Source organism: Oncorhynchus kisutch, linkage group LG20, assembly GCF_002021735.2.
Source record: "Oncorhynchus kisutch isolate 150728-3 linkage group LG20, Okis_V2, whole genome shotgun sequence".
NCBI lineage: Eukaryota > Metazoa > Chordata > Actinopteri > Salmoniformes > Salmonidae > Oncorhynchus > Oncorhynchus kisutch.
Window position 1 is genome coordinate 21,863,420 of NC_034193.2, and position 13,542 is coordinate 21,876,961.

At 42.8% G+C, this 13,542-nt stretch overlaps 1 protein-coding gene across 1 annotated transcript in view; it reads right to left on the reverse strand.

Moving 5' to 3' along the window:
- rhbdl1 (rhomboid, veinlet-like 1 (Drosophila)) overlaps positions 1-13,542 on the reverse strand; it is a 57,939-nt gene that overhangs the window by 22,086 nt on the left and 22,311 nt on the right. The window contains exons 4-5 of the mRNA XM_020454573.2: positions 13,076-13,224; positions 12,541-12,653 (exon numbers count right to left, since the gene is read on the reverse strand). Of these exons, the coding sequence (XP_020310162.1) occupies positions 12,541-12,653; positions 13,076-13,224 (262 nt within the window). The remainder of the gene's footprint in view (positions 1-12,540; positions 12,654-13,075; positions 13,225-13,542) is intronic.

Consider the following 13,542-nt stretch of genomic DNA (forward strand, 5'->3'; position numbering starts at 1 on the left):
TTACACATTTTAGGTGATTTTGGACAGATAAGAGCTTAACCAAAACATGTGGGATTTGTCAACCTATTTTATTATATGACCCAAACTATATGGAGCACTAAGGACACCAATTGACTAATTGGCCCAGAGCATTAACATGCATTGAGCAGCATTTCCTGATTGGCCAGTCAATCAGTGAATCAGAAAGGGACGCTGCAAGGACAATGAGTGGTGATTTATTCATGTGATTCACACACTCCATGATTCACATTCTCTTGTTCCTTTTAATCCTTCACTGTGAAAGGAAGGACATAAAAAATTTGGTCAGTTAACTCATCATCGCCAGAGCTCTCGATTCACGGAAAGGCGATGACCGTGTCTGATATCTGATCCCACATAGTTTGCTATTACCCAGACTAAACTGCATACACGAACAGCTTGTTTTTCTAAAAAAAGGTTTCTTGGTAATCATTATTGATGTGTGTCTATAATCAATACCGAACAGTTGAAATGTACTGCACTCCACTTTGCCTCAGCCTTAAACCCGAACTCAGGTGCTTGAGAATTCTTCCTTTCAAAGCTCTTTTCAATAGAGGCTATTTCTATCCTCTGAGAGGATTGTTTAGTCGAAGTTCCGGTTGCTCAGTTTGTACACGCTCGCCTGAGACAGACACATCTGCTATGTATTAAATCTCCCGGCCCTGCAAGTGAGATGTGCTGCAGTCAGCACTCTCCCACTCGAAAGGCTGCCTCGCCTGGCTAATAAACTGAGGAAATGCCTGATCAGATTTATTTACCAAGCAGAAATGGAGGGAGAGCAAGAGAAAGGGGGTGAGAGAGAGAGAGAGGATGAGAGAGAGAGAGAGGATGAGAGAGAGAGAGAGGATGAGAGAGAGAGAGAGAGAGAGAGAGAGAGAGAGAGAGAGAGAGAGAGAGAGAGAGAGAGAGAGAGAGAGAGAGAGAGAGAGAGAGAGAGAGCAGAGAGAGTACATGGGGGCAGGAAACTTAACCAAAGGCAGGCGTGTGTTTTCTCGAGGGGTGGGGGTTTACCTGGAGTAGGAGTAACCACTGTGAAACTGGCATCCTTTAACGAGACAGAGATTAATTAGTGTGCTGTTTGCAGTGCTGCAGAGAACAAGGTTGAGAGAAGAGGCAGCCACGGTAAACCTGGCTCGGAAATTGTAATCAGCAACCTTGACAATCTAAAATCAACACAAGTTTACTGCAATGGGGAAGGAATAATCACAAGTGGTGCACATGACAGGACTGCCACTGAGCTTAGGTCAGAAGGTCAACACATTGTTCTATTACACTGGGATAAGCACACATGGATCATCTTTGCAAGGAAACAAACACAGCCTTTATCTTAAACCTAACCGTAGCCTTGAACCTTATACAGCACAGATCTATAAAGTGGTGCACTTTTGTTGGTCAAATAGATTTCTGATGGGGTGGTATCTGCAGTCATTACACAACAAGAGCCACACGCAACAGGATGAGGCCATACGGGAACTCTAGTGCCTGGTCTTGATAATGAGTGGCGGACAGGAGTGGGCAAGAGGAGGGTGGATGGGGTGGCATAACTGGAGGCTAGCCATCTTTCACATGCGCTTTTGTCTACTCTATTTGATATGGTCATAACGCCAAAGGTAATTTACTTGATGGGAGTCCATTTTCAAGTCCCAATAGAATTGCAATGGACCTGTCAATCTGGGAAAGTTTGTTTAAAATATGTAGGTATACCTGGGATAGAGATAAACGCTCCCTCTCCCCGCCAGCCCTTCTCTGGTCCTTCGTGGGCACGGAAAGACAAGGGGAATATCCTCATCCTCCTCTCTGTGGCTTTTCTCCAAGGGGAGCCTTGGATATCTACAATCAGTCCCCATCCATTCTGCCACCACAATCTATCTCCCTGGCTTGGTGTAGAGTCAGAGGACAGAGGAAGAGATTGAAATCGACGAATGACCTTAACGGAAAGAGGAGACTGAGGCCTTTCACTCATCATCCCCAGTTCACACATACCAGATCACCAAGGGAGTGAGTCCTTTCAAAACACACCTGGACATCCAGTCACAACAAACCACCAGAGTCCCCATATCATGTTCCAAGTGTGTTTTCTGTCATACTGTATACACATGATGCACATGGAGTACACAGTGCAACGAAATGCTTACCTGCAGGTTCACCACTAGACAATGCAACAACAAAAGGGAAGCAAGTAAGTGTCTAAAGAATAATAACAATACAAACTCAATTAATAAAAATAGGATCAGATGTAGCTCAAATATAACACAAGAAGGCGCTCAGACGAAGTAGGATATTTACACGTGCCGGGGAGTTGTGAAATATATTGCGCAGTAATAATATATAGTCATTGTGTAGTAATAATATATAGTCATTGTGTAGTAATAATATATAGTCATAGTGTAGTAATAATATATAGTCATTGTGTAGTAATAATATATAGTCATTGTGTAGTAATAATATAAAGTCATTGTGTAGTAATAATAAATAGTAATTGTGTAGTAATAATATATAGTCATTGTGTAGTAATAATAAATAGTCATTGTGTAGTAATAATAAATAGTCATTGTGTAGTAATAATATATAGTCATTGTGTAGTAATAATAAATAGTCCTTGTGTAGTAATAATAAATAGTCATTGTATAGTAATAATATATAGTCATTGTGTAGTAATAATAAATAGTCCTTGTGTAGTAATAATAAATAGTCATTGTATAGTAATAATAAATAGTCATTGTATAGTAATAATATATAGTCATTGTGTAGTAATAATAAATAGTCATTGTGTAGTAATAATAAATAGTCATTGTGTAGTAATAATAAATAGTCATTGTGTAGTAATAATAAATAGGAGTCCAGTAGAAGCAGTCATGGAGTCGATGTGTGGGGTGGATGTGTGTGAGCGGGAGTGTATCTGCGTGTGGTTTTGAGCTTGTGTGAGCGTGTGTGTCAGTGAGTGCATGTTTGGTCATATTAGCCAGACAGAGACAACATTTAAGCTCGATATACAAACAACACAACAGCCCAGTCTAAACACGGAGTTCCACATAATCAGAGGGTTCCTTAAACGCTACTCTATAAAAACAAAAACAGCAATAACAACATGAGTGTGATGCGAGAGCAGCGCTTCAAATCATCCCACAGAGAGATATAAAATGCAGAACATTTGCGCTGTGCTAAAACACCCGGTCCAAAGACACCCTGCCCTTGGTCTCCTCGGAGATTGGGTTAATTCTATCACAGGCAGCGTTCTACCCAGTCCAAATTTGTCAGGCTGGGAAAAATATGATAATATTTATGTTTCCCGGAAGCACAGGGGGCATCGAGAAAAATCAATAGTCTCCAGCAGTCACATCCTCAGAGCTGCTGAGAGAAGAGACCATTCAACACAGCACCGGGTGCCAGAGGCCAGATATAATCACATCTCACCTCTGGGTGTGGTGTGTTTGTGTGTTTCTGAGAGATTGAGAGAGATAGAAAGAGGGGCGGGTGGGGGGCATAAGCAAATGAGAGTGTAAGTGTGGTGTATACTATGGCGTTTGCTTGTACTGTTTGTGTCTCTGGGTGTGTGTGAATGCCTGTGCTGATAAGTATGAGTGGCTACTGGTATGTGTTTGAAAACACTGTTTTAAAAAATGGTTCCAAAAAGGTTATTCGGTGGTCCCCATGGGAGAAGGGTTCTACCTGGAACCAAAAAGGGTTCTTCAAAGGGTTCTCCTACGGGGACAGCCGAAGAATCCTTTTAGGTTATAGATAGCTCCTTTTTCCCTGAGAGTGTAGATTCTGGTCACAACCAATGTCGTTCTCAGTCACGGCTACTTTTCAGCAAACAGACACAACAAATGACCTTGGGAGAAAATGATTCCAATTTAAAAAAAAGATTGCCAAGAAAACATCCATGAAATACAGTCCTGTGCTTTGCTCAAGGTTATGGAGCCACTGTTCAGTGTCCAATGGAAACAAACAGAATGTAACTGGACTAGACTGAACAACCCACAGAAATAGAATATAAAGTAATTATTTGGGACAACCACAACACATCAGAAACAATTCTGGCACAAAATGGCCACCGTGCATCACCCAGGAGGGTGTTGCTGCATTACAACCAAGCATGAGATGGGCGACTCCCCCACACTTCCAGGATCCTCGGATGAGGTTGAACAACTTGCACTACACTAAAGCCATCTGTTATCATTGGTATCATTACCAGTGAGGCCGCAGGGGGAAGACTGGGAGAGGAAGTGAGCCTGGATTGTGCCACATTGTGTGGTGAGGTTGATGGTGAGAAGGGCCCCATGGAGAAGGGCTGGGGGATTACCATAATCACACCGGCAGCCAATGAACCAACCAGCCACCCACTGCACCGCGCCAAGGTCACCCTGCCTGCTTCCTGGATGTAGATTCACACTACCCTGCCACCGGGAGACTACATCGAGGGGCTCACAGCCACAGAACTACACACAAGGCCAGGGGCTTAATGCAGCACCAGGGTTTATAAAAAATACAGGTTAAACAGAGCTCAGTACAGGCTATACTACTAATGTACTGTGTAGTGTAGAACACCATTCATAAATTCCCAGAACGTATAATAAAGCAAGTGACTCAACTAGCAGAAGCAAAGCCATATTGACAACTACATAAGCCAAAAGAGTGTCTCCTCTCTCTCAAATCAGACCACAGTGAATATTAAATATCCTTCCACCTGGAGTCAGAGCCTCAGTGTCAGGGTGTCCGAGTCACGCCCTGAGTCACCTCTCCCTGGCACCCGAGGTGATTTATCTAGCCCTGTGTTCTCTGCACCCTCTTCTCTCCTCTACTCTTCCACTGTGCTCTCGTTCTCCCTTTCCCTCTCTCTAAAGGCTTGGCTTAAACTTTTCCCACATTGGGCCTCACAAAAGGGAAAATAACTGTCTGATCAGGAATCCTCTGTAACACGACAGCCATACCAGGTATCCACAACAACACTCATACAAATCAACTTCCTGGGAAGAGATTAAAGAGGGCCAAGATTCTAACATTGTATTCTGATAAAAACAAATATTTCAAATACAAAGGATAGCTAATCCCATCTCATATCATGTAGCATCAAATTTCTATGCCTTAAATTTCCCCTTTGGGAAATACAATGTGGACTCCTTAATACCGATTTAATGTGTATCCATGACATGATGGAACTATGAGACAAAATTGACAATGACTTGTCAACCCACACGGGTCCCTTGCAAAGAAATGTGAATATTTTCTCAAAAAAATACAAGGTGGTTTGTGGAAATATCATAGCGATTTCTACAAAAGTGAAGAACAGAGAAAACAAAAAAATTGATTCAGCCCCATCTCAGGTTTTTATCACAATGACAACTGGATGCCCAACAGAATGCTCCTGAATCAAACCCATTAAGAGAGAACTCAATGATGGATTGAAACCATTATTCGAATTGAGAATCAGCATTACTGCAAAGCCATATTTCTTATCGTTGTTTGAATGAATATGTTGATATCGGAGCTACAGTATGGATCTTTCCACATACACCACATACCAAAAGTATATGGACACTTGTTTGTCGAACAACTCATTCCAAAATCATGGACATTAATATGGAGTTGCAGGGACTTCAGCCACAAGCCACAACATTGCTGCTTCCATTCAGCCACAAGAGCATCAGTGAGGTCGGGCACTGATGTTGGGCAACTGCCTGGCTTGCAGTCAGCGTTCAAATCCATCCCAAAGGTGTTCGATGGGGTTGAGGTCAGGGCTCTGTGCCTGTCAAGTTCTTCCACACCAATCTCAACAAACCATTTCTGTATGGACCTCGCTTTGTGCACGAGGGGCATTGTCATGCTGAAACAGGAAAGGGACTTCCCTAAACTGTAGGAAGCATTGAATCGTCCAGAATGTCATTGTATGCTGTAGTGTTAAGATGTCCTTTTACTGGAACTAAGGGGTCTAGCCCAAACTATGAAAAACAGCCCCAAATCATGATTGCTCCTCCACCAAACTTTACAGCTGGCACTATGCATTGGGGCTGGTAGCGTTCTCCTGGCATTCGCTAAACCCAGATTCGTCCGTCAGACTGCCAGATGGTGAAGCATGATTCATCACTCCAGAGAACGCATTTCCACTGCTCCAGAGTCCAATGGCGGTGAGCTTTACACCACACCAGCAGACGCTTGGCATTACGCATGGTGATCTTAGGCTTGTGTGCGGCTGCTCGGGCCATGGAAGTATCTACTGTCTTCTCTGGGATGTCGATGTCACGTCTACTTCCGGTCCCCCACTCCAGAGCTCGAAGTCGTCGGTCTACTAACCCCCGGTCCTGGCAACCCATCATTATGCACACCTGGCAACCATCATTACGCATATCTGCGCCCCATCATGAGGCACATCTGGACTCCATCACTCCCTGATGACTTCCCCTTTATCTAGCACTCCGTTGCATCACCCATTAGGTAGTATTGTTTCCTGTTTTCATGTTCATGGTTCTGTATTCACTCTGGTCGTTCCTATTGAACTCACTGACTGCACCTGCTTCCTGCGTCTCTGTTACAGTCAAAATCAATTCAGGATGATTTGATAGCTTCCATTGCAAGTGAGATTAAAAGAGAGATTGGCGCAGCACATTTTCTCGCATGGCAAATGGATGAATCCCAGACATCAGCTTGTCGCTCGCAGTTCTTAGTTAGTGTCTGTTATGTGGACGATCGGGGCTTTATTCTGGAACATTTATTTGGCTACTTTGAATGCGCAGTCTATGTTTTACTTTGTGAAGTCTGAGATGTCTGAGTTTAACTTCATGGAGAAACGTGTTGCCCAAACCTATGATGGTGCTGCTCTAATGGAATGGATCTGCTATTTATATTTACAGTCCCCTCCCGTTCCCTGATTAAGAAGGGATGTCCACTCCACTACGTGTCAACTCTCTCCTGATATGACCTGACCTTCCTCTCCAAGCACTGTAAGAAACCCTGTCAATGTTCTCTCATTACTTTATGTCGAGTCAATCATATACACTAACACAATCACATTATTACACATACACATCAATGTGTTTTTAATCCTGGCTTGGACAAACTCATTCTTAGCTTTTTTTGTCTAACTGTGTTGTGTTCTTGCATTTTGACTTCCCAGTTAAATCCTGTCCTGCCCTCAGTGGAAGTGTGGCGCTGTTCTCCAGCACCATCCAATCACGATGAGCCTGTCCTGCACTGAAGTCAAGTCTCTGAACAGCTCCACTCATGCCTCATACCCCCATTCAGTCACTGCTGTGATCCCTTCCAAACACTGTAAGTAGGCCTCTCATTCCCGTTCCCCATCATATTTTACTCTAAATGTCTTTGTTAAGTGTTTAAGGTTCTAAAATAATTTACCCTGAACGATTTTGAAACGGGCTTTGTCGTCTCCGTGCGGTCTGCGCCTATACCGTGGGTCTCCCATCCTCCTAAATTGTTCAGGTCACCAGCCGCCACTGGTCCCTATGGGCCTACAAAGTCCACTGCTTTTCGGTCAACACCCACACACTAATGCACACACACTAATGAAAGTATAAGCGTATTTACACTTGGAAATACAAGGCTTTGTGCAGTGACCTTCTATTACAATAATTAATTAATTAGGCTATGTTCTGGTAGATACTGAAAACAGGCACGCAGTGCAGCTTTCATGGATTAGCAAGGCTTCATCATCCTCCACATAATTTAATGAAGAACTGATGGTATATTTACTCAAAAGAGAAACCTGCAAATAACTATAGATTGGACATGTTTACTGTGTATAATCGACTTCCTTTAACTTGTGTACCGCGCGCGAACACACACACTACCTGCTGAAGGTCTGTGAGGATGTAATCACAGAGCACGACTAAACCCTGTGAGGTCTACTGCTCTCCAAGAAAAACTAACACATTCTGACACGATTGAACTCATAAGCAAGACAAAACATGAATATAAACATGAGGCTACAAACTGAGTTCCAGTAATCTGTATCCCTGGGCAACTTTTATATAATTCACAAACAATCAAAGAGAGGAGATTTCTGGGAAAAAACAGAGACTTGAATGCAAAGAAGACTCAAAAGATAGACATATTGGAATAACCCATGGAAAGCACAGTAGAAAATGTATTGTTACGATCGCCTATGGTATGTTAATGAGGGCTGCTGCTCGGCCCAAACTCAAACTTCATATCACAGAAAATGTATTCCAACAGCATAAAGCTTTACGGCTTGCTATATCGTGTCTGCCATTAAATAACCGCACTTATTTAATGGCAGCACCCCCCCCCCCCCCCCGCCTCCCCTTCCATGTTTGATGTCTACCTGTTATTTTCATGGAAAATGTCAGCCAAAGGCAAGAGGGCTCGGGGCTCCGTGTCTTTATTACCCTCCCCCTGTGCCTAGAGCTGCGGTGGTTGGCCCCATTGACCCCAGTCCCCAGTCAATCCTCGCTCTCTCACAACTCCCCTGTTAGTACGTGTACCTCTCATCATTAGCCCCCCTTATAACCCTACCTGAACCTGTGATTTTGAGCCCCGGCTGAGCCTATGAACCCCAAACTCCCCGGGCACTGCTCCACCTGCTTCAAAAAAGGTCTGGCACTGCTTTTCCTCCTCCTTCTTGTTTTGACTGCATCTCAAATCGCAGAATCTCGTCTGCTCTTATGCCAATACCAGGTAGACGAAGCCTGCATTACTCCGCTTCTCTCATTCGCTTTCTCTCTCTCTTTCGACCTCTCTGCGATTCTGTCATCATACTTTTTTTTTTAAATCAAAGCTCCAATAATTCATAAGCATGTACTGTGTGTGTGTGTGTGTGTGTGTGCGTGCGTCATTTTCAGGGAGTACAAGGAGTTGAACAACGTTTAGTCAAGCTTACAGATGTAGGATCTTAATTTGATCACACTGTTGCTGGAGAACTTTACTGCAATGCAGGAAATATAAAACATGCAGTGTATTTGAGGTTTAAAAAAGGCTTCTGAAGTTTAGAATTTCCACTTTGAAATTACAGACTTGATTTTCTTTTATGAAAAATATATCAACCCCTACAAAAATATCTATTAGTTATAACCCACATAATAATTAATATTTCCTGTTGATGGATTATTTTGCTGCTGTAGCAAACTGGCTCAAATTAAGATCCTACATCTGTTACGCTAGGAGGAAAACTGGGGTAGTGAAAGAATTTATGTTTTTAGTAGACAATTGAGAAACAGTCCATGAAATTATACAGGTCTAGCAAAATGTATGAATATCGCAAAATTGGAATTAGGCTTACGAGGTCAGAAAACAAAATAATGCAGAATGTAGATGAAATAGAGCTATGGAAACAATAATTTTGCACGTCAGAGTCGATACGATTTCTGCAGTAGTGGGGGTGGGATATGGCAAAGGAAACCACATCATCACAGACTCCCAAGTGGATTCATAGGCCTCAATCTCCACACTGCCAATGAGGAGGACGGAAAGAAATTAAGTTTGTTGTCAACAGTCCTTCAAGTGAGTCAGCTCCTGCTCTGAACAAAAGTGGTTCAAGTATACAGTTACGTGACCTGGACTCACAGAGGCTATGTAACTGAACAAAAATTAAAACCCAACATGCAACAATTTCAACAATATTACTGAGTTACAGTTCATATAAGGAAATCAGTCAATTTAAATAAATTCATTAGGCCCTAATCTATGGATTTCACATGTCTGGGCAGGGGCATAGGCCCACCCACTTGGGAGTCAGGCCCACCCACTGAGGAGCCAGGCCATGCAAATCAGAATATGTTTTTTTTCCCACAAAAGAGCTTTGTAGTAGACAGAAATACTCCTCAGTTTCATCAGCTGTCCAGGTGGCTGGTCTCAGACAATCCCGCAGATAAAGAAGACGGATTTGGAGGTCCTGGGCTGCCGTGGTTACATGTGGTCTGCGTTTGTGAGGCCGGTTAGACGTACTGCCAAATTCTCTAAAACGACGTTGGAGGCGGCTTGTGGTAGAGAAATGAACATTTAATTATTTGGCAACAGTTCTAGTGGACATTCCTGTAGTCAGCATGCCAAATGCACGCTCCCTCAAATTGAGACATCTGTAGCATTGTGTTGTGTGACAAAACTGCACATTTTAGAGTGTCTTTTCATTATCCCCAGCACAAGGTGCACCTGTGTAATGATCATGCTGTTTAATCTCCTTTTTAATATGCCACACCTGTCAGATGGATGGATTATCTTGGCAAAGGAGAAATACTCACTAACATAGATGTGCACAACATTTGAGGGAATTTTTTGGTGCGTATGGAACATTTCTGGGATCTTTTTTTTCAGCTCATGAAACATGGGACCAACACTTTACATGTTACGTTTTATGTTTTTGTTCAGTATATGTGACTCATTTCAGGAAACTAGGCATATGTCGCACATCCCTACTTCACAGGAGAGGCAATTGAACGTAAAAACATTTTTTTTATCAAAATGCGTTTTTTGGCAGAAATGCCTTCTGGAACATGTGAACTTTCATGTGCCTTAATAACAAACTTGTATGCCATCTCTAAATACGAATTAAATTGTTAAATTACATGCCTAGTTGGTTTAGCCACAGAAAAAGACAGGAAACTTCCCACTAGCCATGATTGGCTGAGATAATGAATGGGCTGGACATGCCGAGAGATGAATTCAGATTGGTCTGCCATGGAGCATGCTTCTGTTTAACATGAGCTGCTTGGTATGTGTAGGTAGCTAATCCTTCTAACGCTGCTTTTTTGAAAGATATACCGAAGAACTGCTCTCTGCTTTCTGGAGGACCCCGTTTTGAAATCAGTGGAATGTCCAGTGAAAGCAGAGTATGACAGCTAAGGAGATGGAGAAAATCCAGCCACCATGCTTGACCGTTGGTATGAGGTTCTCATTCCATTATGCCTGGCGAAAACCAAACACTGCATTCCACATTAAGAATCTTCCACCATCGTTTAAGCATGATGGTGGTAGTGTGGTGGTTTGGGGATGCTTTGCTGCCTGGACCTGGACCTGGATGACTTGCTTTAATAGACGGAACCATGAATTCTCCTCTGTATCAGATAATTCTACAGGAGAATATCGGGCCATCTGTCTGTGAGCTGAAGCTGAAGTACAGCTGGGTCATGCAGCAAGACAATGATCCAAAACACACAATCAAGTCTACATAAAATGGCTAAAAAACAACAAATTTGAAGTTTTGGAATGGCCTAGTCAAAGTCCAGACTTAATCCCAAGTGAAATGTTGTGGCAGGCCTTAAAACGAGTAGTTCATGAAAAACCCACAAAAGTTGCTGAGTTAAAGCAGTTCTGCATGCAAGAGTGGAATGATCAACAACTACAGGAAGCATTTAGTTGCTGTCATTGCAGATAAAGGTGGCACAACCAGTTATTGAGTATAAGGGGCAATTCACTTTTTCACGAAGGCATTGGGTGTTGCATAACTTTGTCCATGAAATAAATTAAATAAGTACGTAATTATGTGTTATTTGTTCACTCAGGTTCCATTTATCTAATATTAGGTTTTGGTTGAAGATCATTCTGTAATAAAAGTAGAGAAAACTGTAAAGGGGCAAATGCTTTTCCACAGCACTGTAGCTAGCTAACACGCTAGAAACAAAACAAAACATTGCCTGGTTTGCTAGATTGACATATACTATATTCATTTTTAAACAGATGGGTTCGTTGGTGTTAAAATACACCAGTTATGCGAAGTTGGACCCCCAGGCTGCTAATGTCATGCAGCCTGTCATTTTTGTGTTTATACTTATTCATAAAGACAACGACAAGTTTGATGACGGACGACAATAGAAAGTTCCTGATGTCACTGCGACAGCTGTACAGCTACAGACATGTGGATAGACGTAGTAAAAACCAGCCTTTAGTCTTGAAATCTTTGGTTGTTTAGTACACTACCGTACTCCCTCTGTTTAGCACATGGCCTCACGTGAATCCTTAAAGAGACAGGTGGAGCTAAGGCTTAAGAGCGTGTGAACGATGCTGAATGGGTGTAGACAAAGAAGAGCTCTCCAGTAGGGACACCAAAACATTCAAGGGCCATTTTCTCAAATGTGGGGTTACAAGTTGATCAACTTTCAAAGCAGAATTACTTTCCCATTAGTCCTCAACTGTAGTGTATGATATACAATGTTCAATGAGTCTCTACTTTTATCCAATGTAGAAAACACCAATACAAGTTTTGCTATATAAGACCGAATCGAGCCGGTCGGTCTCATATATCAAAAGGATCAAACAGACCACGACAGTACGTCATCTTTGAAGTGCACATACTAAAACACTTATACAAGCCACTGTGTTGGATGAGAACAGTAGTGCACACTTACCCTTTATGGCTAACTTATCAGCCACGGGGAGCAGACTAATACACAAAGGGACCACAACATCACACCAACACAAAACTAAAACACCAAAGTACCAAAATAGGGTACTATCCGCAGCGATGGCTAACACAGCGATGGCTAACACAGCGATGGCTAACACATTAACCCACGATAGTATCACATCAACCAATGATGCTAACACAGTGACACTCACCTGCCACTACACCAGCCATGTAGAGCAGACTGATGCGTAGGATGCCATGGACCATCTCCAAGGGAACGCCGATCATCAGCTGGAGAAGAGCGTTGAACCCCAGCTGTTCCAACCTGAGAGACACAGTGAACAGTGGACACTGTGGACACTGGTCTCAATGACAAAGGAATAATGCATAGTGTTTTAAATCAGCTCCTTTGGTCTAGACACTTCATCAAAGGTATCTACTGAAGTCATCTATCACCGTCTATCCATCAACCCTGTCTATTATCTGTCAATGCAGTATCAATTATGTTTTGCTTTGCACTGTGTGTGTGTGAGTGTGAGTGTGAGTGTGAGTGTGAGTGTGAGTGTGTGTGTGTGTGTGTTTGTGTTTGTGTGTGTGTGTGTGTGTGTGTGTGTGTGTGTGTGTGTGTGTGTGTGTGTGTGTGTGTGTGTGTGTGTGTGTGTGTGTGTGTGTGTGTGTGTGTGTGTGTGTGTGTGTGTGTGTGTGTGTGTGTGTGTGTGAATGAGGTGGTGTGGGGTGGTTTCTTACCCAACGTGCATGAACATGTAGCTGAAGAAGCGCCACACCTGGAGGCGGTGTCTGGGGTGGTACACCAGGGAGCTCTTCATGAAGTCTGGCTGGTATGTCTGCAGTACCCACTTATTCAGCATGATGCCATAGCACATGAACACAACGATCTGACGGGAGAGGCGACACACGCGCTGGGTTCACACCCACGTCTCTTCATTCAGACACTCATTTATATCACATAGTACAGAGTTCTGTTATGAGAGCCAATTGGGATTCAGCTAATAAATGCGCTGAATGTTGTCTTCATTTTTTTGTGGCCTTGCGTTTGGTTGAAGACTTCCATTGGCACCGACAGGCGATGCACATCGAGAGAGAGACACACACAGCTGGTCCGATTCCATTAGCTCCTTTTCATAGATCAATTAATCATCATTTCAATGAATTTAAATGAACGGGAAATAGTCTTTATCGAAAGCCAAATTTTC